This window comes from Gossypium arboreum, chromosome 5 (genome assembly GCF_025698485.1).
Source record: "Gossypium arboreum isolate Shixiya-1 chromosome 5, ASM2569848v2, whole genome shotgun sequence".
NCBI classification, from domain to species: Eukaryota; Viridiplantae; Streptophyta; class Magnoliopsida; order Malvales; family Malvaceae; genus Gossypium; species Gossypium arboreum.
The window spans coordinates 17,021,938-17,049,188 of NC_069074.1; the positions used below are offsets into that span (position 1 = coordinate 17,021,938).

At 31.6% G+C, this 27,251-nt stretch overlaps 3 protein-coding genes and 1 non-coding gene across 6 annotated transcripts; 2 read left to right on the plus strand and 2 right to left on the minus strand.

Moving 5' to 3' along the window:
• Positions 1-1,950: 1,950 nt before the first annotated feature.
• On the plus strand, positions 1,951-4,368 carry LOC108485475 (tubby-like F-box protein 5). Of its 2 annotated transcripts, none has more exons than XM_017789321.2 (5): positions 1,951-2,381; positions 2,520-3,019; positions 3,101-3,188; positions 3,274-3,406; positions 3,484-4,368. In XM_017789321.2, the coding sequence occupies exons 2-5, from the start codon at positions 2,618-2,620 to the stop codon at positions 4,088-4,090; spliced, it is 1,230 nt and encodes a 409-aa protein (XP_017644810.1). In that variant the 5' UTR covers positions 1,951-2,381; positions 2,520-2,617; the 3' UTR covers positions 4,091-4,368. The 2 variants fall into 2 exon arrangements, with proteins under 2 accessions (XP_017644810.1, XP_052884681.1); XM_053028721.1 differs by having other exon boundaries at positions 2,640-3,019.
• A 2,404-nt stretch (positions 4,369-6,772) lies between these two features.
• Positions 6,773-8,632, plus strand: LOC108485770 (protein RADIALIS-like 6). Its single transcript, XM_017789615.2, has 2 exons — positions 6,773-7,240; positions 8,342-8,632. The coding sequence occupies exon 1, from the start codon at positions 6,966-6,968 to the stop codon at positions 7,221-7,223; it is 258 nt and encodes an 85-aa protein (XP_017645104.1). The 5' UTR covers positions 6,773-6,965; the 3' UTR covers positions 7,224-7,240; positions 8,342-8,632.
• A 696-nt stretch (positions 8,633-9,328) lies between these two features.
• On the minus strand, positions 9,329-9,401 carry TRNAA-UGC (transfer RNA alanine (anticodon UGC)). Its single transcript has one exon. It is a non-coding gene; the product is annotated as a tRNA-Ala (tRNA).
• A 5,657-nt stretch (positions 9,402-15,058) lies between these two features.
• On the minus strand, positions 15,059-17,115 carry LOC108486675 (zinc-finger homeodomain protein 5). Of its 2 annotated transcripts, none has more exons than XM_017790847.2 (2): positions 16,697-17,115; positions 15,059-16,575 (listed from the first exon to the last, which is right to left on the minus strand). In XM_017790847.2, the coding sequence occupies exon 2, from the start codon at positions 16,285-16,287 to the stop codon at positions 15,388-15,390; it is 900 nt and encodes a 299-aa protein (XP_017646336.1). In that variant the 5' UTR covers positions 16,288-16,575; positions 16,697-17,115; the 3' UTR covers positions 15,059-15,387. The 2 variants fall into 2 exon arrangements, with proteins under 2 accessions (XP_017646336.1, XP_017646335.1); XM_017790846.2 differs by having other exon boundaries at positions 16,701-17,112.
• Positions 17,116-27,251: the final 10,136 nt, after the last annotated feature.

Genomic DNA, 27,251 nt, shown 5'->3' on the forward strand with positions numbered 1-27,251 from the left:
AGGTTGTAGAAGTATTGATGAAATGAGTAAATTATGGTTGGCAACGGTATGTAGTATGAATTTTGAAATTTACTAAAAACTCGTAGTGATTCTAAATTAGTCCCGAATTGAATTCACTGTTCATATTGGACCGCGAGGGCCCATTAAAGGGACGACATCTTAAAACTAGGATGTGTGTGAATATTTATTTTAATTAATGACCGGAATTGGACTGTACTGATTGGTAATGTCTCGTAACCCTATTTTGGAGACAGTATAGGGTTAGGAGACGTTACAGATACAATTGTTTTTAAATTTTAACTAAATAAGTTATTAAAAATTTTATAAAAATTAGAAGTATTAAAGAATAAAGAAATGCAGTTGAACATGTAAATTCTAACACAGACTCTACATTTTTTAACTGGGTTCACTCAAAAGTTAATTTAAAGTTGGTTTAATTTTTTTATCTGAACCAATATACTAATAAATTTTTAATCTAATTGATTTAATCAATCGATTCGGCTCAATTCTAATAGCCATGATTCTGGTCATCTTAAGATTGATGTTGAGAGAGAAAATTTTGGGCTTTTGTTGCTTCATGGAGCCTGACGATTCCTTTTCTAATTGAAGACATCTAGATCACTTCTATTGTTGTCCATGTAACTTAGTCGACTTACTCATGGGTTTTTTCTAGTCTTTGGAGTCGTCTTTATTATGCATTTATGTCGCTTTGCATTTGATCATCGGAATTATGTTCTTTTTGGTAGTAGTTTGATCTCTCTTATTATTTCAACAGAAAATTTTACGAGTTCTTGCTTTTAACATTGGTTCTAAAGAGAGAAAACTTACTTCACTTAGTAATTTGACCTCTCTCATTCTTAACTTTTCTTTGATGTTTTGAGACTTTGATCTTATTATTTTTACTTAATAACAATTCCTTATAAGGTTATGACGTGTAAACTCGTTCTTGACATTTTGGGGGCATTAAGAAAAACAATAAAATAGGGCTTTAGGTTTCTTAAAATTTGGTTAAAAAAATTTTTTGGGCCCTTAAAAGTTTTTTTTTACCCCTTAAAACTTGGTAATTCTTTTTTGTACTTTTAAAAGTTAAAATTTTTTTGGGCCCTTTTAAAACTAAAAAACAATATTTTTGACCCCTTTCAGCCTTGAGCTCTGGGCGGCCGCACCTCCAAACAACCCCAAGGCCGGCCTAATGACGTGCTTACATTGTTCTCCTCTTTTGGTGGAGCAGCGCTTCGACTTCTCCCATTAGAACTAAAACTAATCTTGTATCGGGTCAATATAAAAAATTTAGATCCATTTTTTAAGTTCCTAAATTTTTGTCCAAACCTGGCTTAAGTAAAAAAAACATTAATTTCGAGCCCAATTTGGTCCGTCCATATTAATTTTTTTTATATAAGAATAAATTTAAAAAATATAATACATCAAATACACTAAAAAATAATAAAATAAATATTTCTCAATAATTTGAAAATAATTAAAAAAAAGTCTTTATATTTAAATAAAACTACGATAATTGCAATTTAGTAAGCAAATGTCTCTAAAATAGTAGCAATATAATATCAAAATGACAGCAAAAACAACAACAAAAAAAATTTAGGCAAATTCGAGCCAGGTTGGGCTGGGCTCAAGCTAAAAAACCTTAAACCCAGAAGTTTGACCCGTTTAGAAAATAATCAATTCCATTTTTCGAGTCTATATTTTTATCCAAATTCTCTTATTTTTCGAACAAACTTTCTTTACTCGATACATGACAAAAAAAATCTTATCCATATCCAATATGGCCATCAAATTCATGTGGATACACATAATGGCCATGTCCTTCCATTCCCAAATCAAAATTGCAAGTTGCCATACAAAGCATGGATGCATGAAAGTAAATAAAGAAATTTCATATAATATATTTAAATTAATTACATTCCTGAGGCAAAGATTAACCACAAGTTAAGGCTTCATCAAACGTAAATAACAATAGCTATAGGAAAACCTCCATTTTTATCTTACGATGAAGTATGAAAATCCTGTAATTAATTTGGTTTTATTATTCACTTAATTCTTTGTTTGTCTGCCACGCGTCCCCGACGCAGTTTCCACCTCACAACACAAAAACCCGCCAATTAAAATTAACGGACAAAATTGAAAAATATTTAAAAAGAAAAAGGAAAACGGTTTTTTAAAAAATCACCAGTCTTTCAAATTAGAAACAGAGAGAAAGCCGGTGCGGTACTCGCTAACGCAGAGAAGTCTGAGGCGGTGGCAGCGACGGAGATAGGTGGACAGAGAAAGAGAAACAGAAAATAAAGAAAACAATCAAACAGCCTGTGTTTATGTTTTATAAACAAAATAAAGGTTGCAAATTTCAAGGTTTGATTGGAGATTGTGTAAGTTCTCTGCTTTCCGTTTCCTGTTTTCCAATGAATTTGTCTCTGCCTTCTGAAAATTCCAACATTTTTCTATGTCTTCCCCTCAAAGTTTTAATTTTTGAAGCCTTTTCCTTTTTGTTTGTTTGCTTGTTTCAGGTAAATATCAAAAACCAAAAAGGGAAAAACAAAAACAAGCCCTTTAAGATTTCATATATATATTTTCTAGCATTTTTAGTGATTATTAATTTATTATTATGCTTTATCCTCTTTCTTTAGCTGTATTTAGGCAGAAGTCAAGAGAAATGCCGTTGACAAGCTTTGTTCGGGAGATAGGAAATATGTCAAAGAAATTTACCAAGAATGAAAAACATGAATGTAGGAGGGGAGGAGCCTATATTGCTCCCGATTCTTCACCATTATCATCAACGGCTGGTTCTTCAACTGCATTAACGGAACACGGACGATGGGCTAATTTACCTTCTGAATTACTTTTAGATATAATTCAAAGAGTGGAAGCAAGGGAAACATGTTGGCCTGGAAGGGGAGATGTGGTTGCTTGTGCTTCTGTTTGCAGATCCTGGAGACAAATCACTAAAGAGGTTGTTAAAACCCCTGAACAATGTGGCTTCTTAACTTTCCCCATCTCTTTAAAGCAGGTAAACTTTATTTATTACAATTAATTTCCCCTTGTTGTAGAAAAAAGGGTAAAAATAAATAGGTTATTTTTCTGGGTATAGCCTGGACCAAGGGATACTCCGATTGAATGCTTTATTCAGAGGGAAAAGGAAACTTCAACATATCGATTATATATGGGTCTCAGTCCTGGTAATTTCTTTTCTTCTTATCGTGTTTCAACTTAGTGATATGTCGATCTAACTGATATTTATTAGTGTATTTACGAATTTTACAGCTCTCTCAGGTAATTTGAATAAGCTGTTACTGGTTGCTAAAAAAGTTAGAAGGGCTACCTGTACTGATTTTGTGATATCATTAGTTGGCAATGATTTCTCTAGATCAAGCAACAACTATGCTGGAAAACTCAAGTAAGATTTTAAATGTGTTATTTTTGCTTTAAGGATTGGTCGTCGTGCAGTTTAAGAATGAAAAGTTAAATCAACAGATCTAATTTCATGGGAACCAAGTTCAACATTTTTGACAGTCAACCTCCGAAAGACTCTCCGGTCCGATCCACTAATCGATCCCTTCAGAAAACTCATTCGAGACAGGTGTCTCCAAGGAAACCTATGTTTATCACAGCCAAAATCTCTTATGAGCTCAATGTTCTTCGGACCCGAGGTCCGAGGAGAATGAAGTGTGATATGTACTCGATCCCTGCCTCTGCAATCGGACAAGGAGGGACCGCTCCTACTCCAACGGCGTTCACAAATTGCAATGATGAGGCACGACTTGGGTTCAAAACTCTGAAATCGGCACAAAATGTACCCCTAGTATTGAGAAATAAAGCTCCTAGATGGCATGAACAGTTGCAGTGTTGGTGCCTAAATTTTAAAGGACGAGTTACAGTAGCTTCCGTAAAGAATTTCCAGCTGGTGGCCGCAGCAGAGCCAAGCCAAAATGTTACAGTACCGGAACAAGAGAAAGTGATTCTGCAATTCGGCAAGATCGGTAAGGACATTTTCACCATGGATTATCGTTACCCACTCTCAGCTTTACAAGCATTTGCAATCAGCTTAAGCAGCTTTGATACAAAACCTGTTTGTGAATAGCAATTCTCGTGTTCCCTCTGTTGGCATAATCATGGTAGTGTTCATTCACTACAGTCTGGTTGTAAATATTTTGTTTGGAAGCACTTTACGCTTTGCCATTTTCGTCGGCAGCAGCATTCGTACCCTGCATGCTTCATAGAGAATGGCAGCAAAACTGCTTTTGTTTTACCATAGTAATATAACATGGAAATACAAAAGGAAATGAAGAGCATGGTCAGTAGTATATTTTGTAATAAACTCGCTTGTACATTTTGTTTAAGAGAAGCAATATTTTATAATTTTTATTTTTATTTTTTATCAATATTTTATAATTTTTATTTTTATTTTTTATCAATATTTTATAATTTTATTTTTATTTTTTATACTTTTTCAAAATTTGTGCAACCTTTTATAATTTTTTTAAAGAACTTGCTGATGTAACAAAATGTTCTACTAGTATCAATTTCATTAAGGAGTTTTGTTAATCACACCAACAGTTAACCTGATATTTTCTAATAAAATGGGTTTAATTAATCTTTTGGATTAATAAGAAGAGTTGAATTGACTGCGAATTAAATAGAATTTTTTTTTCTTTTGTAAAGAAGTCTTGGACTTCCTTTCTTTAAATAATATATACAACATTTGGGCTCTCAATGAAAAATGCAATTGAAATAGCAAAAGTTGAAGATACAAAATACTTGGTAGAAACTTCTTTCTTTATTTAATACATATAAAATATTTTTATCCAGATGAAATCAATAAATAATAATTATAGAATTAATTATTATGTCAGTCGAAATAAAAGTTATTGAATGGAAGATAAATGGAAATGTTCTCCGAAATCCAAATTTCCTTTCAACCGAAGCCCCTCCGATTAAAGATATAGGAGAGGGTCAATATATTTGATCCCATTGAAAATAAGAAGAATCGAAATGAGCTTTAATTTATCAAGTTGTCTAATAGGTTTACCGTAAGAAACTCACGTTTTTGCCTCCCTGGATGAGTGGTCCTCATGCCTTTACCCTAAGCTTGGAAGGTATATCAGTGAAGTAGACATCGTAGACTCTTCCAACAGGTGCACAAAATTTTAACATAGAAAAGCCAAAAAGTCCAAACTTTTATATCTTCCAAAATTTTGGAATAGGCTTTGGCAATATACACGATTAATCATACGAAACCACGCAATTTAACAGTTCCAATCATATGAAGGGACTACGGAGCAACGGTCTCCACCAGGAAAATGGAATAAGGAACCCACTGACGTAAGGGAACCTGGAATTGGATGATGAGGATTCTAAATATAGAAAGATCTAAAGAGTACTTTACTGTGGATTCCCTGCGCATCCATCTTGTTCATATCATGTACTCTAACAAAATATTAAATATTTGAGAAAAGCGCCATCATAATTATTCTATTAATGACAGCATTAGGAAGAAATATGACTGCTGCTACAACTTGTGCATTAGCTTTGTTTGCAGTTTCGTAGTAGCAGGATTTATCTTCTCACACTATAATTACATGTTTGAATTTGACATTAAAGAAAATGTTGTTTTGCATAAAAAAGAAACAAGAAGAAATAGTGACTGTGGGGGGCTATCAGGTTTTACCATTCATGTATGGCCATGACCGCCGCCACAGCTATGAACGAATTTCTTGGAAAGAGTTGGAGACGTGCTAGTAAACCATATTCTTGAACTATGTTCTAAGATCCAAATTTTAGAGACATAACAGTGGATGAAGTAAAGTGCCACTCCTCGAAAACTGACACGGGATCCTGTGATAGAGCTACATATGTTGACATTTAGCAACCCAAAGATAAAGACTATCACCGCACGTCTCCCCAAACAGTTCTGCCTGGCAGGAAAAAGAAGGGGGGCTTGGAATGTTGTTCAGAAGCCAAATCTCCAATTTCCAAGTTCCCGCATCTATGACGTACTAAATTCTACGCTCAAAGTTTAACCCCAAAAAAAGGGAAAAATATTCCCGATGATGACCACACAGTCGAGAAAGTCCAAAAATATAAAGTTCCCGCCGGCTTTAGAACACGTAACTAGCCGGTAGTTAAGTATAAAAAGATGGATAAATGTTCCTCAAGTTTGATACAGCTTTTTTTAACCGTTCCAGGACCTCACAAGTTAGTCACCATATATTAGGCAGTAAAACTGAACCACAGCCCCTTCCATCTAATAGCATCCTGAGGTAGTATCAGGTCACATTTGATCGCAGGGTCTCTGCTTCAAGCCCTAATCTTCTCGATAGTACTACTTTGAGAAAAGAAGAATAAACATAAATAATTTTATTTAAATAGAGTATATTTTACCAAGTTGCCAAAATAATGAAGGGAAGAAAATCCAATCCTCCCACTCAAAAATTGGAAGAATATCTTACTGTATATTTTGCCGGGTTTCAAAAGGATGATCTGAGATTTTATAGTTGAAGCATCTACGCTAATGGGTAGACTCTATTTGGGGATCTAATCCCCACCCATCTGATAAATTCTCAAAAAAAAATAAAAATAAAACAACTTGTTAATGATATAATAGAAGACAAAGCAAAGATTTTTATAAAGTGTCAGTTCTTTTACAATGGATTCTTGTCCATTAAAGCCTTGCTTCAGCAAGCGAATAACATCTTCGTATAGGCCCAACCAAAAAAAATTCGCCAACTTGCACAACCCCCACCAGTTTTTCTCTTTATAAGCAGCCACCATTACAATTTCTTACCCATACCATCATCCCCTTGACTTCAGTCTTCTCCCTTGACGGGGGCGGCAATCTCTTCTTCTTCTTCTTCTTCTTCCTTCTTAGCTACTTTCTCTTTTGTCGGTTACTCTTCCTTTAAGATCTCATCTTGAAAGTCTTACATTCCCTTTTTTATTCACCCCCAACGTAAAAAATGGCATCCTCTATTACGCTTTCACGTGATTCTAACTCCTACTGGACTCCAAAGCAAAACAAGCTATTTGAAAGGGCACTTGCTGTATATGACAAGGACACCCCAGACCGCTGGCAAAAGGTGGCTGCAGCTGTGGGGGAGAAATCAGTCGAGGAAGTAAGAAGGCATTATGAGATCCTAGTGAGGGATCTCATGTATATAGAATCTGGTCAAATCCCCATACCCAATTACAAAAGCACTGGGAGTAACAGAAGATGAATTGCTGGGGTGCAAAGGTACTGTAATAGTAACCATCTCCCATTTACAAATTTAATACTTATTTCCTACTTCTTTTAGTCTTTTCTACTTGAAAACTATCAGTCATGCATCTCCATTTTCTGGCTCAACGTACTTATTCAATAAACGAAGCCATCTTTCTCTAGACTTCCTCTGCAATGCCAGACACTATCAACTTATGACAGTGCTGTGGCAGGGCAGGGAATGAAGGTTTTAACAAAACAATGTGAGAAAACTCCTATTAAAGAATATGGTTCACTATGTTAAGAGCAGTCAACGACTGTAGTTTCGAGAGGGCTCCCTTAACATGAAACATGGACGTTCCTCGAGCTCTAAAACACAGCAAATAATAGTAACTAAATAAGGGATATCTTTCCTTTTCCTTTCTAATTAATTACGTGACCCTTTTCTCCCCTTTTTGACTGTCTTGGAAATCGTTTAAAGAACGTTATCCACTATTCTTCCCAAGCTAGCATTCATGGTAAGACGTTCTAATATTTAGATTTGTAAAATTTAAAAAAAAAAAAAAAACCCTTTGAAATGGGTTTTAATCATATCCGTGTTTCCTCTAACATGTCATGTACTCACCTTTCCATTTCTGGTTGATAAAGTTCAAACCAAACACCGATCTCTATCTCCCCTGAAGATATTTTCCATTACTTTATGTTTATTTTTTTATAATACGCTAACTATAGTCCATACCCTACTTCAACGTACTAAGAAAAACCCCACATGAAATCTAATCCCCTTTTGTTTAGGTCACATGCACCTGCTCCTATATATAATTCAAAGGGCTTGAAACTCAATAACAAAATAAATAAGTTAGCCGGTGCTTCTCGTATTCATATCTGACGTAACCCATTTTTTAAACCATAAATTTCGGATTCTTCTGTAACCTTTTATTAAAATATTCATAGTTATGAAGCCATCCAATGCTTCAGCTAAAAACAAATAATTGCAATAATCTAACATACACATAGCCATTTGCACATGCTCCTCCTCTTATATATTAAACTACTTTCCTAAAAGGCAAGATAATCATTTTATATTTTATGTATGTAGATTACTCTAATGCTCTTGTACCTTTAAATACTCCACAGGTTTATGAAGAATCTAAGGCTCCAATGAAGCACAAGTTTCAGCTGCACCGTCAGAGAATCTGTAAAAACTAAAATAAAAAGAATAAATTATAAAGAACTGGAGAATTTGCATCGTGATTCTCCCTGTCTTATTTTACATTGAGTGATCGAGTCAGTTTGGTTTTTTCTTTTTGTGTGTGTGTGTCAGTTTGTTAATATGACAACAAAAGTTGAACTCTACAATTATTAAGTTTGTGAGTATTGTACTGAAGTTACCAGTTTTAAATTTAAAAAAAAAGTATTACTACTAAATGCTGTATATCCTTTGGCTACTGAATCAGTGTTTACCTTGTTTGTTTTCAAATAAGTGCAATAAATTAAGGAATCCACTAATCAACAGAGAAAAAAAAAAGATTATTCTAGAAATAAGAATAAAAAATAATCAAGACGATTAATGGAAAACGTAGAAAAAAATATGCTTATTTTCTGGAAATAAATGGAAAAAATAACAATCAAGCCGATTAATGGCAAACACTAAAGGAACAGACAACCTTTGCCTTTTCGTCATTAAGAACAGGGTAAAGTTCATTCAGTAAGCACAGATTTGGTTTTGATTCTCTTGTATCGCAATAGCATGGAATTTAAAGAATAAAACACAAATTTTTAATAATTATTGAATAAAATGAAAGTAATCAAAATATGCATAACATCTTACCTGTTGAAATTCAGCCTCCAAAATTGTACTCTGAATCTGAATAGAGAACCAGTCAGGCAATTGACTGAAAAGATTGGATGTGGAAAAAAAAAATGAGAGAGAGGAGATATTGGTTTTCCGAAGCAATCAAGGAGAGAGAGGTTAAAAATCAAAAGAACGAAATGCAGAAGGGATTGCCGTGTTTTTAAGAAAGATGGAAAGGCGGGGGGATTTTTTTTTTTTTTTTAAATTTCGTTCTTTCCAATAAAAGAAAATTGGAATTCGAAAAAGAAAAACAGAAAAAGGGTTAAGATTGGAGATGCGGGGTATCGATCCCCGTACCTCTCGCATGCAAAGCGAGCGCTCTACCATCTGAGCTACATCCCCATTGGAAATTTCCTATGAAATATCAACAATTAATTAATAAAACTTTTGTATTTTTTGGTTTATATGATCAAATAGGAGAAAAGCCTTACAACATATTTGTTAAGAACATATTAATGTCCTCCTACGAATTTCAAAGAAGTTGTTATATTCTATCTTTATTGAAACTCATGTTTGACATATGCTTGCAAGAATCGAACATAATCATTAAAGCTCGAATAATCTTTCATAATTCTGAATTACAAGAGATAGAGTAATTTGGAATCACTTTCTTTGGCAATATCTGAATTTTTAAATTATTCGAATGCAATAAGCTAATTTGCTATATAAAGTTATAGTAATGTGGAACGCACGTATCTCCAAAAATCTTGTCAACTTGTATAGAAATATAAATAGAGCAAACTATTTTATGAAATGATACTTTATTCAATTAAACAAATAATTTCGTTTAAAAAAAAATAAACAATCTCAAATAAAATTTTAGACTCATGAGTTGGGTGGTGAGTATTTTGCAAATCAAAACCCAATAATGCTTTTACAACATTTAGAATAGTATAATTTCCACGACTTTAAGAATTATCTTACATAGAATTAGTTATTACCATAAATTGATTTATTCCTCTTCAACTTTTCCTTTACGTTACATAAGCTCTAGACATTATAATTTTTATGTGTCTAACTCTAAGAGATAATATCTCCATATATAAATAAATATCCTATTTGAGATCGATTTTTTATGTAAATTCAATAAATATCAAACATTGTCGTAGCCAACTAATAGAGGTATTGAATCATTAATTTGAATAAGATAACTTCATACCAACAGTTCCTCTGAGATATTTAAATACATGTTTAATTTCATTTTAATGCTTATGTGTTGGTAAAGAACTAAATCTTACTAACAAGCTTACAACAAATGCTATATTAGGTCATATATTGCTTGCAATATATGTCCTTATGGCATTTAGATATGGTACTTTAAGATCAAGAAAATCTTCAGTATTTTTGCAGTGATGAAATGAGTCTTTATTCACATCTAGTGATCATGCAACCATCGGGGGTACTTAATGGATATGTTTTATTCTTGTAAAATTTCTTTAAGATCTTTTTTGTATAAGTTGACTAATAGGCATTAATTCTATCATTTAAATGCTCGATCTGTAGGCTAAGACAAATTTTTGTTTTTTTCAAGATCTTTCATCTCAAATTCTTTCTTTATACAATTTATTGTATTTCGAAGCTCTTTAGGAGTTCCAAGAATATTCAAATCATCAACATAAATAAAATTTCTCACAAAATTGGATCCAAATCTTTTTATAAAAACATGTGGACAAATTGGATCATTTTTATAACCTTCTTTCAATAATATTCACAAAGATTTCTTTAATCCAATCAAGCACTTTTCCTAAGGAACTCTATATCATTCTGTGATTTTAAATCTTTCAAGATTTTCATATAAATTTCATTATCTAGTGAACCATACAAATAGGTTGTAACAACATCCATTAGGCGTATATCAAGTTTTTCACGTATTGCAAGACTAATAAGATATCTAAACGTGATTGCATCTACCATAGGGGAATATGTTTCTTCATAATCAATGTCAAGCCTTTGAGAAAATCCTTGTATATAGGTCATGCTTTATATTTTACTGTTTCATTTTTCTCATTTCATTTTCACACAAATACTATTTATATCCTATAGGTTTTACATATTTAGATGTTTGGATAATAAGTTCAAAAACCTCACATTTAGCGAGTGAATTCAATTTTGCTTGAATTGCATCTTTTTAATTTGATCAATTTTTCTATGTTACCTTCCTCAACAAATTCTATACTTCAATAATAACATTGTAAGTAAAAATGTTGTCTACAACTATATTTTTTAGTTCCATCTTTTTCCTGAAATGACATAACTTATTGAGACTTCTTCATTATCCCTATTTTCAGGTACTCAAACCTCTTCTTGGGTTTTCTAATCAATTATGTCATTGGCTTATTCTTGGACACTTGCCTCCAAAATATGACCATATTGGATACTTGCTTCTCTATTTTTACGAGGATTTTTATCTTTGGAACCAACCAATCTACCATGTTTCAAGCATGCATTACTTTCATTTACTTTAACAATTTGTCCTGCTACGACTTTGATTTAAATCAAAATATTTGTTGTTTATATAACACTTGGTTATTTTAATTAGGTTAGTAAATACATCTGACAGTTAACTTGCAATAAAATTTATCTTTTGAACTTCTATTTCAATTTACTTTTTACAAGGATCTGAATAATGATAATTCATTCAAGTAATTGTTTCATCTGACCATTGTTTCTCTCCTTAATATTGGAAAAACAGTCAAATTAAAATAGTAATAAGCAAATCATTTCATAATTGAAATTTCAATCTGTTTAAAATATTTAATAATAAAAGGAGACTCATAACTAATATGCATTTCTAAGTTTTCTTTGAATACTCATTTTGTCCATTGTAGTGGGGCAACTTGAATATATACCGTACATTCAAAAATTTTAACATAAGCTGCATTTGGCTCCTAACCTAAAGGCATATGTAACGGAGAGTATTTATCATAACTTATCAGTATGATGCATACAGGGGCAGATTCATATAAAGTATCATGTCATGATACATATACAAAAAGTTTTATTCTCAAAAGATATGGTTTAACTACTAACTAGAGGCATTTAGTTATTAATTTTGCTAAACCATTTTATACGTATAAATAACAAACTTTTGTGATAGTTATTCGCACGAACAATCTAGCATACAATAATCATTGAAAGCTTGATAAATAAACTCACCAAAAATATCAAGAACTGTGTAGATTACATAATTTGAAAGTTTTTATTCTTAAACTAATCATTAAAAAAATAATCTCGCAAACAACAAGTTACAATTTGATAATGTAATGTGATTATCTTATATATGCATCTACTAAAATCATATCAAAACACCTACTTGTTGAATAAATTGGTCTATATTTCTTTCAGAAATGTAAAATATTTAATCTCAATTTTTGCCCGTGAGATTCTAATAAATCATCTACTTTGAGAACATGAAGCAATTGAGAAATATTTAAAAGGAATAATCTTCATGTTCTTTAATAAATATCCATGTAAATTCTCATTTGTCGCATTATTATTGGTCAGGATGGTCTATCCGATCATGCTAACTAATTAATATATTTGTACTAGTAAAATTCTGGTTTACCATCTCATATGATAATTCAATAATACTAATATAAACTTCTAGTTTACAATTGCATGTGTTTTAAGCATACTAATATTTGTATATTACGAACTAGAGTAAAAGACGCTAGTTTTTCAATACAAAATTCTTACCGAATATAATATATTTAATATATAGAAATTAATTTTCTCCTCACCCACAGTCTTAATATAATATTCATTACAACAAATATCCTTTTAAAACTTATCAATTTACTTAAGATTGACTAGAACATAATGCATTGACTATAAAAATTATCTTCTTTCAGATATTTATATATCAGCTCTTCAGTAGCTTCAAATTAATTTTGCACTATAAAATATTATATTAATATTGACTTATTTTATTACCACATTGATAACATAATTTATCTCTAATTTTCAAAGGCTATCTTTAGAACTCTTTTTGTTTTGTATGTTTCCACTTTTGGTGGTGTTAAAAAGTATTACTACTATCCTTATTGTAGTTATTATTATGCCAATGGTTCGTAAATCAACCGATATTTTATCTCTCACTGAATCGATAATGATATCGATTCTCTATTCGACTAGCCAGTTTGGTCTTATTTAGATAACATTAATTTTAACTTTTTTCCTATATTTTTAAAATTATTTTGTAAAATTTTAAAGAGTTTTTTTCATATTTTTTATTTTTAAAACATTATAATTTCTATTTTTTATTGAAGATATGAAAATAGAAGTTTTAAAATTTTAAGTTTTATTTAAAATATATTGTTTAAATTTTAAATTTCAAAAATTACATAGACTTGAAAATTGGATTATCGCAAATCGATTTTCTTATAAATATTTGACCTCGTACATCATTTGATTTGATTTCTATAATGGCTCGTACATCATTTGATTTGATTTCTATAATGACTTGACATTAATTGACTTGACTTGAAAAATTATTTTGGGATTAGAGAATTTATTGGGAAACCTTAAAATCGATTTGGGAAACTGATTTTCACTTTGTTGTATTTTGTAACGTCTTGCGGGGTGTTCTAATTTGGAAAATTTTTATTTTTTTTGTTTTATTTGGATATAAAATCCAACGACTTATAGAACGAACGAACAAATTAAAGATGGCAAAGATGGCTTTAGTAATACTTGTTTTCTCATTGATGGCAGCTCGTTCACTCCGGCCTGCGGTAGCCGATGACGTACTTTTCCCAGAACAAATAGACAAGGCTACTACATCAGGGTTTAAAAAAGCCACCAAGAGCGTCCCAAGTACTGCATGAAATGCCCCGGACCATGTGAAGAGACCGCCTCTCGCCATTGACTGACTGCCACTGGGTCAGGGACAAGTTAATTGTGATTTTACTACTTGATAAATATCCCAGTTTACACTGCATTTGGTAATTGCCTTGTTGGTAAATTAACGTTCAGGAATGTGCCACAGCCGTCACCACCATCCTCGAGGGCTTTTGGACCCGGATATGAGGCCGCACCCATTAAATACAATATGGGATTGAGGCACCAAATTAGAGTAGTATACTGTATACTACTTATCTATTTATATTCCCCTGGTTTCTCGTCCAATAAATTTTGTACTGCAAAAGATACATTTTCGTTTTAGATCTATTTTTTCTGGAAATCAACCATGTCTAGTTCGAATAGTAATAATATTATTAGATGGAGATGGAGATGAAGTAATTTTTTCCACTCTTCCTCATCATGTTCAGGGAACTCAAAAGCACACAAAAGCCTGTAAAATCATCATTTGCTTACCAATTCGAAAGAGCGCTTTTTCCTGCAGGTGCTCATGAATACAAACAAATAGACTCTGAATGGAAACGCGGGGCGCATGCATTGGCTAATTATGGGGTTTAAGCTGAGGGCCTAATTACTTGAGAGGGTATCAGAATTTGGCTAATGTAACTATCGATTTAAAATTTTAACTGTCTGAATTATGTAAAAGTATCGAAATAAAACCAGAGAGTGGGAACGGTAGGAACAAATTGTTTTTATTCTTGGTTTGTTGTTTAAACATGCAACCAAAGTTTTGTGTCACAATCTCAGAGAGCGTACGTATTGTCCAATTCCACAGCAGTCTTTTTTGTTTTGGGGTGGAATTGGTATGCATTTTTCCTGTTGAGAGTTAAGAGCCATGAGATAGTTCCAAAGTATCCAAATACGAATACCAAAGAGATTGTTGTTATATAATCTGGCAGGTTCATGTCAAACACAATAGATCAAAAGGTATGTTGAAATTGGACCCCAACAAAAGGGTCAAACCTTTGAGCAAGCCAGGACCCTACTAAAGGTTTTTGTTTTTGTTTTTTTTTTTCTTTCTTTCTTTCTTTTTGGTTGGACTTAAGGCCAGATTCAACTTCTGGGAAGAAAAAGGGCCAGATTTAACTAGCAAGAACTTAAATCCGGTTGACCCGATGGAATAGTAGCACAACAACAGCTTGCATGCAATGAAATTCACCATTTCAATCATGACATTAAATACGAAGAACGAGACACCATCATTTCCCCATTTCAAATTTCCTTGTTTTCAGAAATAATGAGAAAGAAACTAGCATAATTTAAAGAGAAAACAATTAATACAAGAGATAAGTGCTCAATGCAAAGATATAACCGTGGTTTACAGTGAAGAATCATACAAAACCATTCAAGCTCAAGGACAGCTCCCTCCTCACACTAACAAGTTGTCTCATTAATCCAGGCTGCCTCTTATATATACATGTCTCACATGTCATTCTACTCGTTTAGCAACCATGAAAATTAACAACTCTTATTCCGGTGGCGGCTTCTTCACGTTCTTGTTATTATGCATCCAAACCTTGAATACCTGCCTTTTCACCCCATACTCAGCACAAAATTTCTGTACTTCCTCTTCGTCTTGTTTATTGATCCTCCAACCCACTTTCTCGGCTAACTCCAACATCTTATCCTTCTGCTCATGCGTAAATTTTGTGCGGAACCTCTTCTTTGACAACACATATGGCGGAGGCGGGGGCACTCCGTCGGCGTTAGATTGGAACACGTTAAGATCCTCGCTTGAAGACTCGTTCCCACCGCCACCGCCGCTTCCGAACGCCATGTTATTCATCGATGCAACTATTGCACTGGACGGACTTGTATGAATTGAATACTTATGATGAGGGTGCAGCATGGTTGGGGATGGCAACGGAGGAGGCAACTGAAGTGGGTTAAGCATCAAAGTTCTACTGGGATTAGCCCCGAATTGAGTCTCCCCATCAACCTCCTTGCGATGAAAGTTGCGATGGCAGTCACAGGCAGCACATTTCAAGGCCTCGAGTGTTCCTTCTTCCCCACTAGGCATGAACTCGCCGCAGCCATCGTACACATTCCCGCCGATGCTGGCGGCGTGGTTCTTAAGACACTCTCGGTATCTGACGAAGCTGGACGGCTTTGCGTTTGAACCAACTGAAATGGGTGCAACAGCTGCAGCACCAGTGGCGGCAGCGACTCGATCCGGATGTGGGGATCTCCCTTGACCGAGTGATTGCTGCCTCTGGAGACGATGAATATGATCTAGGGTTTGAGTGCAAGTGAGAACGGCCGTACCATTATGGTTACCATCTCTTCTTCTCTCTACTCCAGGAGAGTGAAGACCAAAGGCTGAAGACCCTGGCGTTTTAATATCATGTTCTTGGCCTCTCACTTCCATAATTTAAGGAGTCGTTGGTTGAAAAACAAAAAAGAGAAGCAAACTTTTTTATGATATTTTATCCAAGCTAAACAAGCTCAAAGTTCAACTAATAATAGATTTGTTTTCCTGTGCTTTTGTGTGCAACTTGAAGCATTTCATAAAAGAGAAGATTGAAGTACGTAGCTTATCTAGGATATATGGTTAGTTTCCCTTATCTCTTCCTCCTTCTCCTCCTCCTCAGATATTCATGTATTCAGCATTATGGTGCTAAAATCCCTCGACCCATACCCCAAATTTCAACGAGAGCTGAGATAAAAGAGAGAGATGAAAGAGATTTGTTACGGAAATAAAAATGGATATGATGAAAGAGCATTAACCCTCAAACAACAAACAAAGACATTAAAGTGAAATGGGACCAAAAACTCACAGACTTTTAAGAAAGAGATGAGGAAACGGCAGAGTCAGGCCACCGCTTTTACGCCTTTACCACACCATCTAAGCAGGGTGTAAACATCTGTAATTAGCAAGGAAGAAGCAAAGAGAAACGAGGGAAAGGAATTTGGGGTTGGGGGGTTGGAGTTTAGGGTTAAGGATACAGTGTTTGGGTTTGTGCTCCCAATAAGCCAACTACAGATATATATCCCAACAAGAGACAGGTTGGTTGCTTGCAGTGAGGCCGGGAAAAGATCAGAATGATTCTTTAAATGAGGGAGATTTATGATGAGATTAAGGGGTTTTTCTTTTTTCTATGTACAAAACAACCGACAACGTCATGTTCGTCCCTCTTCCACGCCCTGCCACATTTGGGTCCCACTCTTACCCTCCATTATTGCCTTCCCCCCTCCCTCCCCTCCCCTCTTTCCTAGTTCTTATCTTTAGCCCAGTTGATTCAACCCCCCCCCCTTTCCCCAAATGACCAAGCAGATAGTTATAGTCTTATAGACTCGGCCCCTGATGCGACGTAGCTTTGCTTCTTCCATAATCTTCTCCCACTACCCAGCATAAACCTCAATTTTTCTTCATAAAAACTGCTTTCCATAAACTAATAACCACGCCATTACAGGCTAAAAAGATAGATTTTTTAACAGTAGCTGCAGATTCAAAGCAAAAAATGAAAAAAAAAATTTTGGGGATGGTCCACAGTGGAGTTGTGGTCCTGTTGCTGAGTGAATGGGATCTGAAACATCAAAATTCAAACCCTAATGTGCGCATTTCTGTAACTCTCAGACTCTGGCAATAACGACGCTTGCCCCAAGCAATGTCTTTACCTTTCCGTGATGCAATCGATGGCTTCATTTGTCACTTGTCCACGTTGTATTGATTTCATGTTTTGTTTGGCTGCAGTACAGTTTCAGCCAATGGCACCTCGAATTCAAGGAATCCTCACTCACCCAGGACACTTATCACGTCAGCTCAGGATGAGACAATCAATACAAAATATCAAATTATGTTGTCGTTTTTTTTTACTATGTTTCGACTTTAATTTTTACTTATATATCTATCACGTATACAACGTAAAATTAGAATACAGATGTTGTAATAATGCTAACTTAGTTTATGTTGATATTCTTACACCTCTTGTTATGAAATTACTTATAAAAGATAAATTAAATGATACATATGTACGAATAATTTAATTTAAGGCAGTATATAACCTTCTTTTATTTATAAAAAAATATAGATGTATAATAAATAATTAATAATAATACATGTAATATATGTATTATATTAAAATAAAAATAAACTAAATTATGAATAAAACGAAATTTAAATATGAAAATATCATATCAAAATAATGTTTGGTTTGGTTTTTAGTGGTGTAAAAACGAGTTCAAATCCAATCATTTGCATGGACAAAGTCAAAAAAATTTTAGGGATCATAATTAAATTAGTAAAAATATAATTTTACCATTTTAATAGTCTATACCTTTATAATTTTAAAAGATTAAATTAATTTTTATTATTTTGAGGACTAAATGCAACCTCACCATTACTAATTTAAAATTTTTATAAATTATAAAAGGAGCAACTCCTTAACTCCGTCACTGACCACAAGTAAACTTTTTATTGGTCTTTTTAAAAAATAAAAAGACTAAATTATTCTCAAATAATATAACTTATTTTAATTACATAAGAACATTTCCGTAATTTTTCTGACTGAGTTGATGCCTAGTTAACTCGTGTCACCTAGGGGCATAAACGATAGTATAGATACTCTAAGTTAGTTATTTTTTTAGTTTAAAATTTTCAATCCTTACTTAAATAATAACCATTAAATTCGTTAAGTTAAATTCTACTATTTTTTAAAATATATATTGTATACATATTACCAAATGTATAATGCAATGTTAACTTGTTGTTTTCACTAAATATTCATAAAAAAATCATGATTGAGTTTTATTGTTTGAGTCACGATGAAAATTTCAAAATTTGAAAAATATATAAACTAAAATATCAGATTATAGAACATGAACCAAATTTACTACTTACACATAATATGGGACTAATAGTAGAATTTTACCGCATGCATTTAGATTGAGACTGAATTTTCAAAATCTGAAAAAGTATTAATACAATACCTAAATCCATATAGGGACAAATAACACAATTTGACCAAATATATATTAATTTTCTTATTGGTATATGATTTTACACTATATCAATTTTCAACTTGTGTTTTTAAATTCGTTTATTAAAAATGATTTTTAATTTTGTTTGGACAGAATCTCATTTTATTTATAAAAATAAAGAATTTGAAATTTCTAAACTACGAATCGATTTTAAAATGAATTTTTATTTAATAAATTGTAATAATTAGTGAATTTATATATTAATTTTAATCAAATAAGAATTGGATTAATAAAATTAATAGGATAAATTTTAAAATTATACATGGATTTTGATCATAAATTTTGATCTTGTGCAATTTTATATGTAAAAATTAATTTAATTCAATATTCACAAATCATTAACATAATTATTGATATAACATTATTCTAATTTTTATTTTTTGCAAAAATGCTATACTTATCTAATGTATTATTTCTTTAAATGTATATGGTTAATCAAAATCAAAGTTTTATATATACATTTGAACCATAATTAAAGTTTCATATCTATAATTGCATCAAAATAAAATTTATGTATAAATTTACGTATTGAATCATATATTTTGAGATTTATTTAATTTATATTTTAAATATTTAGCATTTATGTTTTTTAGAGAAATACAAGCACTATGTTGTTATTCAATATTTTAATTATGATTTTAAATTTATGTATAGAATTTCTTACACCAATATAGAAAGCAAGGTAAAGCTCCCATGGGCCTAAATAGCCGACGAACAAAATAATTTTTGATCTTTTAACATATGTATTTTCTTATTTTTCTCTTCTTATTGCCGTTAAAGTTTACATTTCTTTCACAAACGCCTTGTAGCATATTGCCATTAACACTTTCCTTTTTCTTGTAAAAAACGTCTGATTTTCTAGAAAATCAACATTCGCGTCTTCATTTCTCCTTTTACTTTGTAAATTCAAAATACCTAACCATAAAATTATATCCCTCCCTTAGATTTATTTTATGAGATTTTTTATTACAAATAATTTAAAGTCATTAGGATTTGAGAATCGATAATCTAAGTGATCGATCTGGATGAACCCGACTCAGAAGAAGAATGTTCGTCTATAGACACAATCAACTAAGGACCTCGTGGGAATGCAAGATGTGCGCAAAGATAGCTCGCACAAGAAACTCGCGGGAGGGAGCTCACGTAAGCCTCGTAGGAATGAGGTCCCAAGAGGATAGCTCATGTAAGCCTCACGGGGGCAAGGTCGCGAGCCATGTCCGCGAAAAGGACTCCCGATCGTGACTGGCAGGTGTGAGGTCCGCTAGGAAAGTCAGTCCTAGGGTCAGAAAGGACCGTGTGCTCCCCAGTCAAGTGTCCAAAAAGCTTAAGGAGGCGAAGAGAATGTTAGCACTAGGGACAGGGAATGTCAGTACCCTCGTCCCAAAGACAGAGACAAAATAGTGGGCCCTATTGTGAGTTGTAATAGTAGCAGTAAGAATGTGTATAATTACCCCATATATTTCACATAATACAACACGAGAAAATATTACTTAACAAAAGTAAAAAAAAAAATTGTAATAAATTATCTCAGTTCATTTTTTATAGTCGATGTAATTATCTTTCTTTCTTTTATTTTGGATATTGTACTAAAATTTTGAAAATTAATGTAACTAACTCTTATATGATGAGAAGTATAAAGGATGTGTTCGTTATTTTGGTGATTAAATTTATTTCTCTATTGAAGTTCAAAATATCATTAAAATTGCTTTGGATTTGATTGTGATATTGCTGCCAATTGGTGCATTGATCCTTCTCTAGCACAGGGTGTCGACATTGAGAATTTCGTTAGTAGCTTCATTAGGAAGAATTATCCGGGTTCTTGGATTATTCTTCACATATCCCGCACTGCAAATAATCTCACCAAAATAGGGGCCAATAGAAAGTGTGACTTCTTGAAATACTTTTACTTAACCTTTTTTTACTTCATTCCTTGACCTTTGCTACTCAGGTATGCTCCTATTTTAGCATATTATTGTTTTTTTCCTAAGTACTCGATTATGTTATGCTTTTGATTTTGTACCGAGTTCTGTTGAATTAATAAATTTGATATTTTTACCAATAAAAAAAATGCTTTGGATCTAATTTTTTCTATCTCCTTGGTATTTTAAAATGCCTGCTAGTATAAGGCCTTATGCTCGTTTATGTTAGAAAAAGGTTAACCTAACGGCAATATGATCTTTTTAATAAGGAAAGATACATGTTTAAAGATTATTGGTGGGATACATCAAAATGCACAATAAAGGGCCATACCCAACGTTGCTAGCGGCAGGGGTAAAACTTGAGTCACGTTACCAAGGCACGTTCAATATTCAAAGTGTTTCATATGAGTAAATTAGATTTACTTAACTCACTAAAAGTGGTCCAATTCTTACAACATTCTAAAATGTCCATCTATAGAAAGTCAAGGGTCAATAAACGTGGCAATAATTTATAATTTATTAGATTAATTTAAATATTAAGAGATAGAGATTTTAATAAAGTTCAAATTCTTTTGTATGATTTATCTTTTGAATCTTAGTCAATAATGTAATTTATCTATACTATAAGTTTGAGGAAACTCAACTATAGATAAAAATCTTTCAGCCACATTTGCATTCTTCATCATTCATTAATAAAATACACAAAAAGCATTTATTCTAGCTCTCTTAAGTATTTTATTTTTCTTACATTTTTCGCAATCATTCAATAATAAAATACGCTGAAAGCATTTATGATACGAGTCTCAAGGCTTAATTTCAAGTCCATGGACATGATGAGCTTAGTTTCTCTTAAGGCCGAATTACGAAATCCAATTCCAAGCAATTGAAGTCAAAACTCAACTTCTTCGTTCAAGACTTTATCATGAAGAAATTTCGAGAAAAAAAGTTGAAAATCCAAGACAATGGATTTTGGAGTTCAATATGAAGCGAGGATGAATTAAAAGGAATCAATTTTGTTTGTGGACTTAAAATCTCAGTCCATGATGACAAGCCCATGTAAAAAATGTTAACAAGCTTAGGAATTACACTTCAAAAACCCCAATCAAGCCCACACACCTAGTCATGTTATAATCAATTGACTTGCAGTGCATTTTTGAGAGGGATCCAGGCATTTTTGGGTCAATGTGTCTCTTGTCGATCGAAAGTTTATCTCTTAGCTTCACGATGAACTTTGAATTACTTAATTTTGAATCCAGAAACTCAAGTTAAGATCATTTTAGTAAAGATTGTGCAAGCAGACTTTTTGAACGAGATTATCAAGGAAATTATGAGTTTTGGATTTTTGTTCAAGTTTAAATCATATTGGGTTCGAGTTTTAGGCTTGATTTTTATTATATGAGTCCAATATTATATTTATTAAGTTTTATTATTTTATTATTTCGAATTTTGGATAATTTCTAAGTATTTCAAGTTACTTAAGTGTTCTGTATCAGGAAGAAAGTTTAGTTTAAAACTACTTCTTGTTTAGATTAACTAGAGTTTCAGTATACTTGAGAGTTTTATTTAGATGTACTTAGCTAGCATGTATAAAGTCCTTTTCATTGTACACAATTCAATCAATTCATTCATTATTCACTTTGAGTTAATAAAATTCTCTTTTTAAGTATCTTTTCAGATTGTAGGAATCATCTTCAAGCTTTTTCTTATCAAGTTTTTTTTCTTAGAGGAAAAATTAAAACCTTTTGAAGGGGGTTGTAGATTCATTTTGTTTCCAAAGCTCCTTAGGACTTCTACATGTCACTTTTATCTTTTTCATCTATCTTATTTATTCTATTTTATTCTTGTTTAATTGTTCAAAATGTTTGATTTATTTAATTGTTCCTTTTTTCTATCTTTATTATTTATTTTAATTGTTACCTTTAATTCTTATATTTGACTTGGAATTGTTTGTGTTTAGGTTGTATCAAACTCAAGTTTTTCTTCATTCGCCTGAAGTCCTAAATCAAATTCGTGATTTAAACAAATTTACGATCATATTATGCTCTTCTTCATATCAATTTACTTCACTTTCTAAATTTAGTGCCTTAAAAGAATGTTTTTGCTTTAGCTTTTTAAATTCATTCTCTTCAAAGATTCCTAAACCACTTACTCTAGCTTCTTCTTTTTTTATTTAGGAGATTTTCAATTTATTTGTAACTTTTTAATTTTAGTGCTTTAAAATACTGTAACACCCCCTTAACCCCAAATCGTCGCCGGAATAGGGTTACGAGGCATTACCAGACAAATCAGACAACTTACAAAATAATTCACAAATAAATAATAATATTCAGAGTATAATATGATAGTTAAGTCCTAATAATAGACGCTCGAAGCCAAAACATAAATTTAAAAGTGAAACAGAACTTGTTTTAATTTTTAATTTTTAATTTTTAATTTTTTTTGTAATTTATTTTTTTTATTTTTTTTAAATTTCGATAGCATTTCTGCTTATTTTTACATAAAACCCCCTGCAAACTTTAAACACAAAAACAAACCAGTATCAATTGTAACGCCCCTAACCCGAATCCGTCACCGGAATAGAGTTACGGAGTATTACCGGAGTTACCAATTCATTTATTAGATATTTCATTAATCCGATATCTTTTCTTTTCCACGTTCAAGTCTCGTATTCAAGTCATCCGGATCTTTATAAAGAAATTTGATCGTCGTTTTCATTTATTTCATGTTATAATACATTCAACTAATGCTCTAAACAAAATTATCATTTTACCCCTAAACTTTTAATTAATGACGATTTCATCCTTAGGTTAAAATAAAATAAAATTATTGCAATTTAATCCTTATTTCCAGCCGTTATTCTCACACAAATTGATAACAACCTATGAATTCTATAAAATGTCAGAATTTTCCATAATTTCAACACTTTTCAATTTAATCCTTAAAACATGTTTTTCCACGATCTTGAGCTAAATTAATAATTTCATTCAATTTTGTAATTTAAATAATAAAATAATCTATTTCATGCAAATTGGTCATTTCTAACTTTTTTAAACAAAATTGCCCATAAAATTTTACTTTTATTCAATTTAGTCCATGAGTCTAAAACATACAAATTAGCCATGCTAACTGAATATTCATACATATTTTCCTCCTCCTCCTCTCCATTCCACGTCCTTAATTTATATAACATGCAACAAGTAACATTATCAATAATTTCACTATTTACTTATGTATATTCAAAACTGTCCATTTGCGTCATAGTCACTAAATTATTTATATCTTAAGCTACAGAACTCGAAATTAAGATCCGCTAATTTTTCCTGAAACTAGACTTACTTATCTTATTACCATAACATTTTTAGAATTTTTTGTTCAGCCAATAAGTACAGTTTATTCTTTAAAGTTTCCCCTGTTCTGTTGTCTAATAGTTCCGACCCTTCTTCACTAAGAATTAATTATCTCATCGTACGAGATAATAGACTCTTTAAGGATTTTAAACATATAAATTTAATCCCTTAATTATTTTTCTCCAATTTTTGATGATTTTCCAAAGTCGAATAGGGAACCCAAATCATTCTGACATTGTCTCACAAAACTTATTATATCTCATGATTTACAATTCCATTGCTTACACCGCTTTCTTCTATAAGAAACTAGACTCAATAAGCTTTAATTTCATATTTTATTCATCCTCTAATTAGATTTCTAAAATTTTTGGAGATTTTTCAAAGTTAGACTATTGCTGCTGTCCAAAACTGTTTTAGTGCAAAATGTTGATTTTCATTTTGCCCTAAATTTCACTGATTCATACAATTCATCCTTACTTAATTAACCCTCAATTAAACTAATTTTATCAATTAATACTTTTCCTAGACATAATAAGTTATTTCATAACTATTGAAATTCAGAATTTCCACATAAAACTCTAACTTCAAACTCTTTTACAATTTAGGTCCCAAATATTCACTTTCTATTCAATTCTTTCAATAAAATCAGCATATAAACAATTTAAAGCTCTAATTCTATATCAAATAATCATATACTTCCAGCACATATTCATAGAAACTTTCAATTTCTTTCATAGAATCAAGAACTAATGAATTCAACAAATGGACCTAGTTGTAAAAGTCACAAAAACACAAAAATTTCAAGAAATAATCAAGAATTGAACTTACTTGCAGTAAAAATATGAAAAACCAGCTTAAGGGAACTCTTCCATGGTGTTTTTGCTGATAAGAATGCAGAAAAATAAAGAGAAATCTAGATAATTCCACTTTAGTCCTAGCTTTATTAAGTAAATTTTGCAATTTTCCAATTTTTCCCTTAATTCCCCTTATTTTCTTGGTGATTTCATGCTCTTGCCGTCCAGCCCAAATAGACCTTGGGTATATTTGCCTTTTAAACCCTCTTTCTTTTATCATTTAAGCTATTTAATCATTTCCCACAATTTTGCATTTGATACAATTTAGTCCTTTTGTTCAATTAGCTATCAAGATTTTAAAATTTCTTGACGAAACTTTAATACTAACTTATTAACACTCCATAAATATTTATAAAAATATTTATGGCTCGATTTAAAATTCCTGAGGTCTCGATACCTCGTTTTCAATTCTAATTATTTTAATATATATATATATATATATATATATATTAGTACATTTCACTATTTCAAAATTTTTCCTAACTTCACATTTAACTTATACTCACTAAATTAATAATATTTCCTACTCATTTGTCGGATTTAGTGATCTCGAATCACTGTTCCGACACCACTGAAAATTAGGTTGTTACATCAATACTCCAACCAATGATTAAGTATACTCAATTACATCCAATTTATATCAAATAATAATTTAATACCTTAGTTTAAACAATATAACATGTTAGTATATATGTATAATTAATAATATTTATTTCATTTCAATTATTTAATACCAAATCTACCATTTCATAACTTCATATCATATTCATAATCCAAAACATTATAATCATTTATATACAACCAAAATCATTTAACTTAATGTATACATATAATTTATATGCAACTACCTAGTACATGCCACTTAACCAAAGGAAGAAATACATCACCAAAATCTTTTTGTTGGAGTCGGGTTTGTTTTGGATGCTAGACCGGATCCGAAACTCTAATAACCTGCGCACGGAAACAACCGTACGCTGAGTATGTCATACTCAGTGTTATTACTATAAATCAGGACTATTTAACATTAATAAATTACAAGCATCAACCATAAATTTTATAATTATTTAAACTAATTTTATATATAATTATTTTACTTCATAAATCTTAAATTCATAATTCATTTTTCTCATACCAACTCAATTCATATTTTAGTTCATACATTCTTTCTCATACTTTTCAATAGTGCCAAAACAAATAATCTTAGTTTTAAAATTTCATTTCAATTATTTACCCTATTAACAAGGCTCGGACTCTGACAGATACGCGAATTCCACCCAAACACACCAGAATGTCTAACCCAAACACACCCAGAATATTATAAATCCTCCATAACACACCAGTAAGGCATTAAGTGCCTCTTCGGATAAACCGAAGTATATAATAATAGAAACATCTTCTCGGCCGAACTACAATCTCCTCATCACATCACAAATCCAATGGCATGCCATTTGTATCAAATCTAGTCCGACAAGTTAATAGGGTATTATTTTACTTTTTCTAATTTCAATTTCATTTACACAAAAATTTTCAATACTCAATCAATTCAAATATCTATTATCTTAATTCATATACAAATTAATTTTCACACATACTTATATTAATTAAATTTAAATATAATACTTACCTTATCTTAATTATTCCATAACTATAAATTCAATATACATTTAATAAATAGTTTGAGTTATAGTAATACAAACCCGAAACACGAGTTTACTCCTCAACGATCTTTTCTTTTACTTTGGATGCCAATGCCTCGTTTTCCTTGTTAGCAAACAAGTTTGAAGCTTCAAAATCCCAATTTTCCCCTTTTCTTTTCTTTCCCTTTTCTTCCCCTGTTTTTCGAATGCTCTCTGTTTCTTATTCATTTTGTTTCTTTTATTTCATTCTTTTATTCTTTTATTTACTTTATTTATTTAATTAACATATATTATAATATATTTATTTTAAATATCTATTAAGCATTTAATTATATACACACAAGTGTACACCATCAATACCATACATTTGTCACCATTTATTTTATTTTATTTTTTCACACAATTATTTAATAATTTAATTATTTAATTAACAAATATCTTTTACTTTAATATTAAGTAACTTAATTATTTTATTACAAGTGTACATGTATCTATTTATTACAAATGTACCAATATTTTTATTACAATTGTCATTATTCAATTTGTTTGTCAAACAAAAATTTCATAAATTAATTATTTAATTAATAAATATCTT

What these genes read in the sequence shown, in the direction of transcription:
- LOC108485475 (XM_017789321.2), top strand. Translation starts at nt 2,618, where the DNA reads ATGCTTTATCCTCTTTCTTTAGCTGTATTTAGGCAGAAGTCAAGAGAA. An exon ending in TCCCCATCTCTTTAAAGCAG is followed by an intron (nt 3,020 to 3,100) that starts GTAAACTTTATT and finishes TTCTGGGTATAG; the next exon opens with CCTGGACCAAGGGATACTCC. An exon ending in ATATATGGGTCTCAGTCCTG is followed by an intron (nt 3,189 to 3,273) that starts GTAATTTCTTTT and finishes CGAATTTTACAG; the next exon opens with CTCTCTCAGGTAATTTGAAT.
- LOC108485770 (XM_017789615.2), top strand. Translation starts at nt 6,966, where the DNA reads ATGGCATCCTCTATTACGCTTTCACGTGATTCTAACTCCTACTGGACT.
- LOC108486675 (XM_017790847.2), bottom strand. Translation starts at nt 16,287, where the DNA reads ATGGAAGTGAGAGGCCAAGAACATGATATTAAAACGCCAGGGTCTTCA.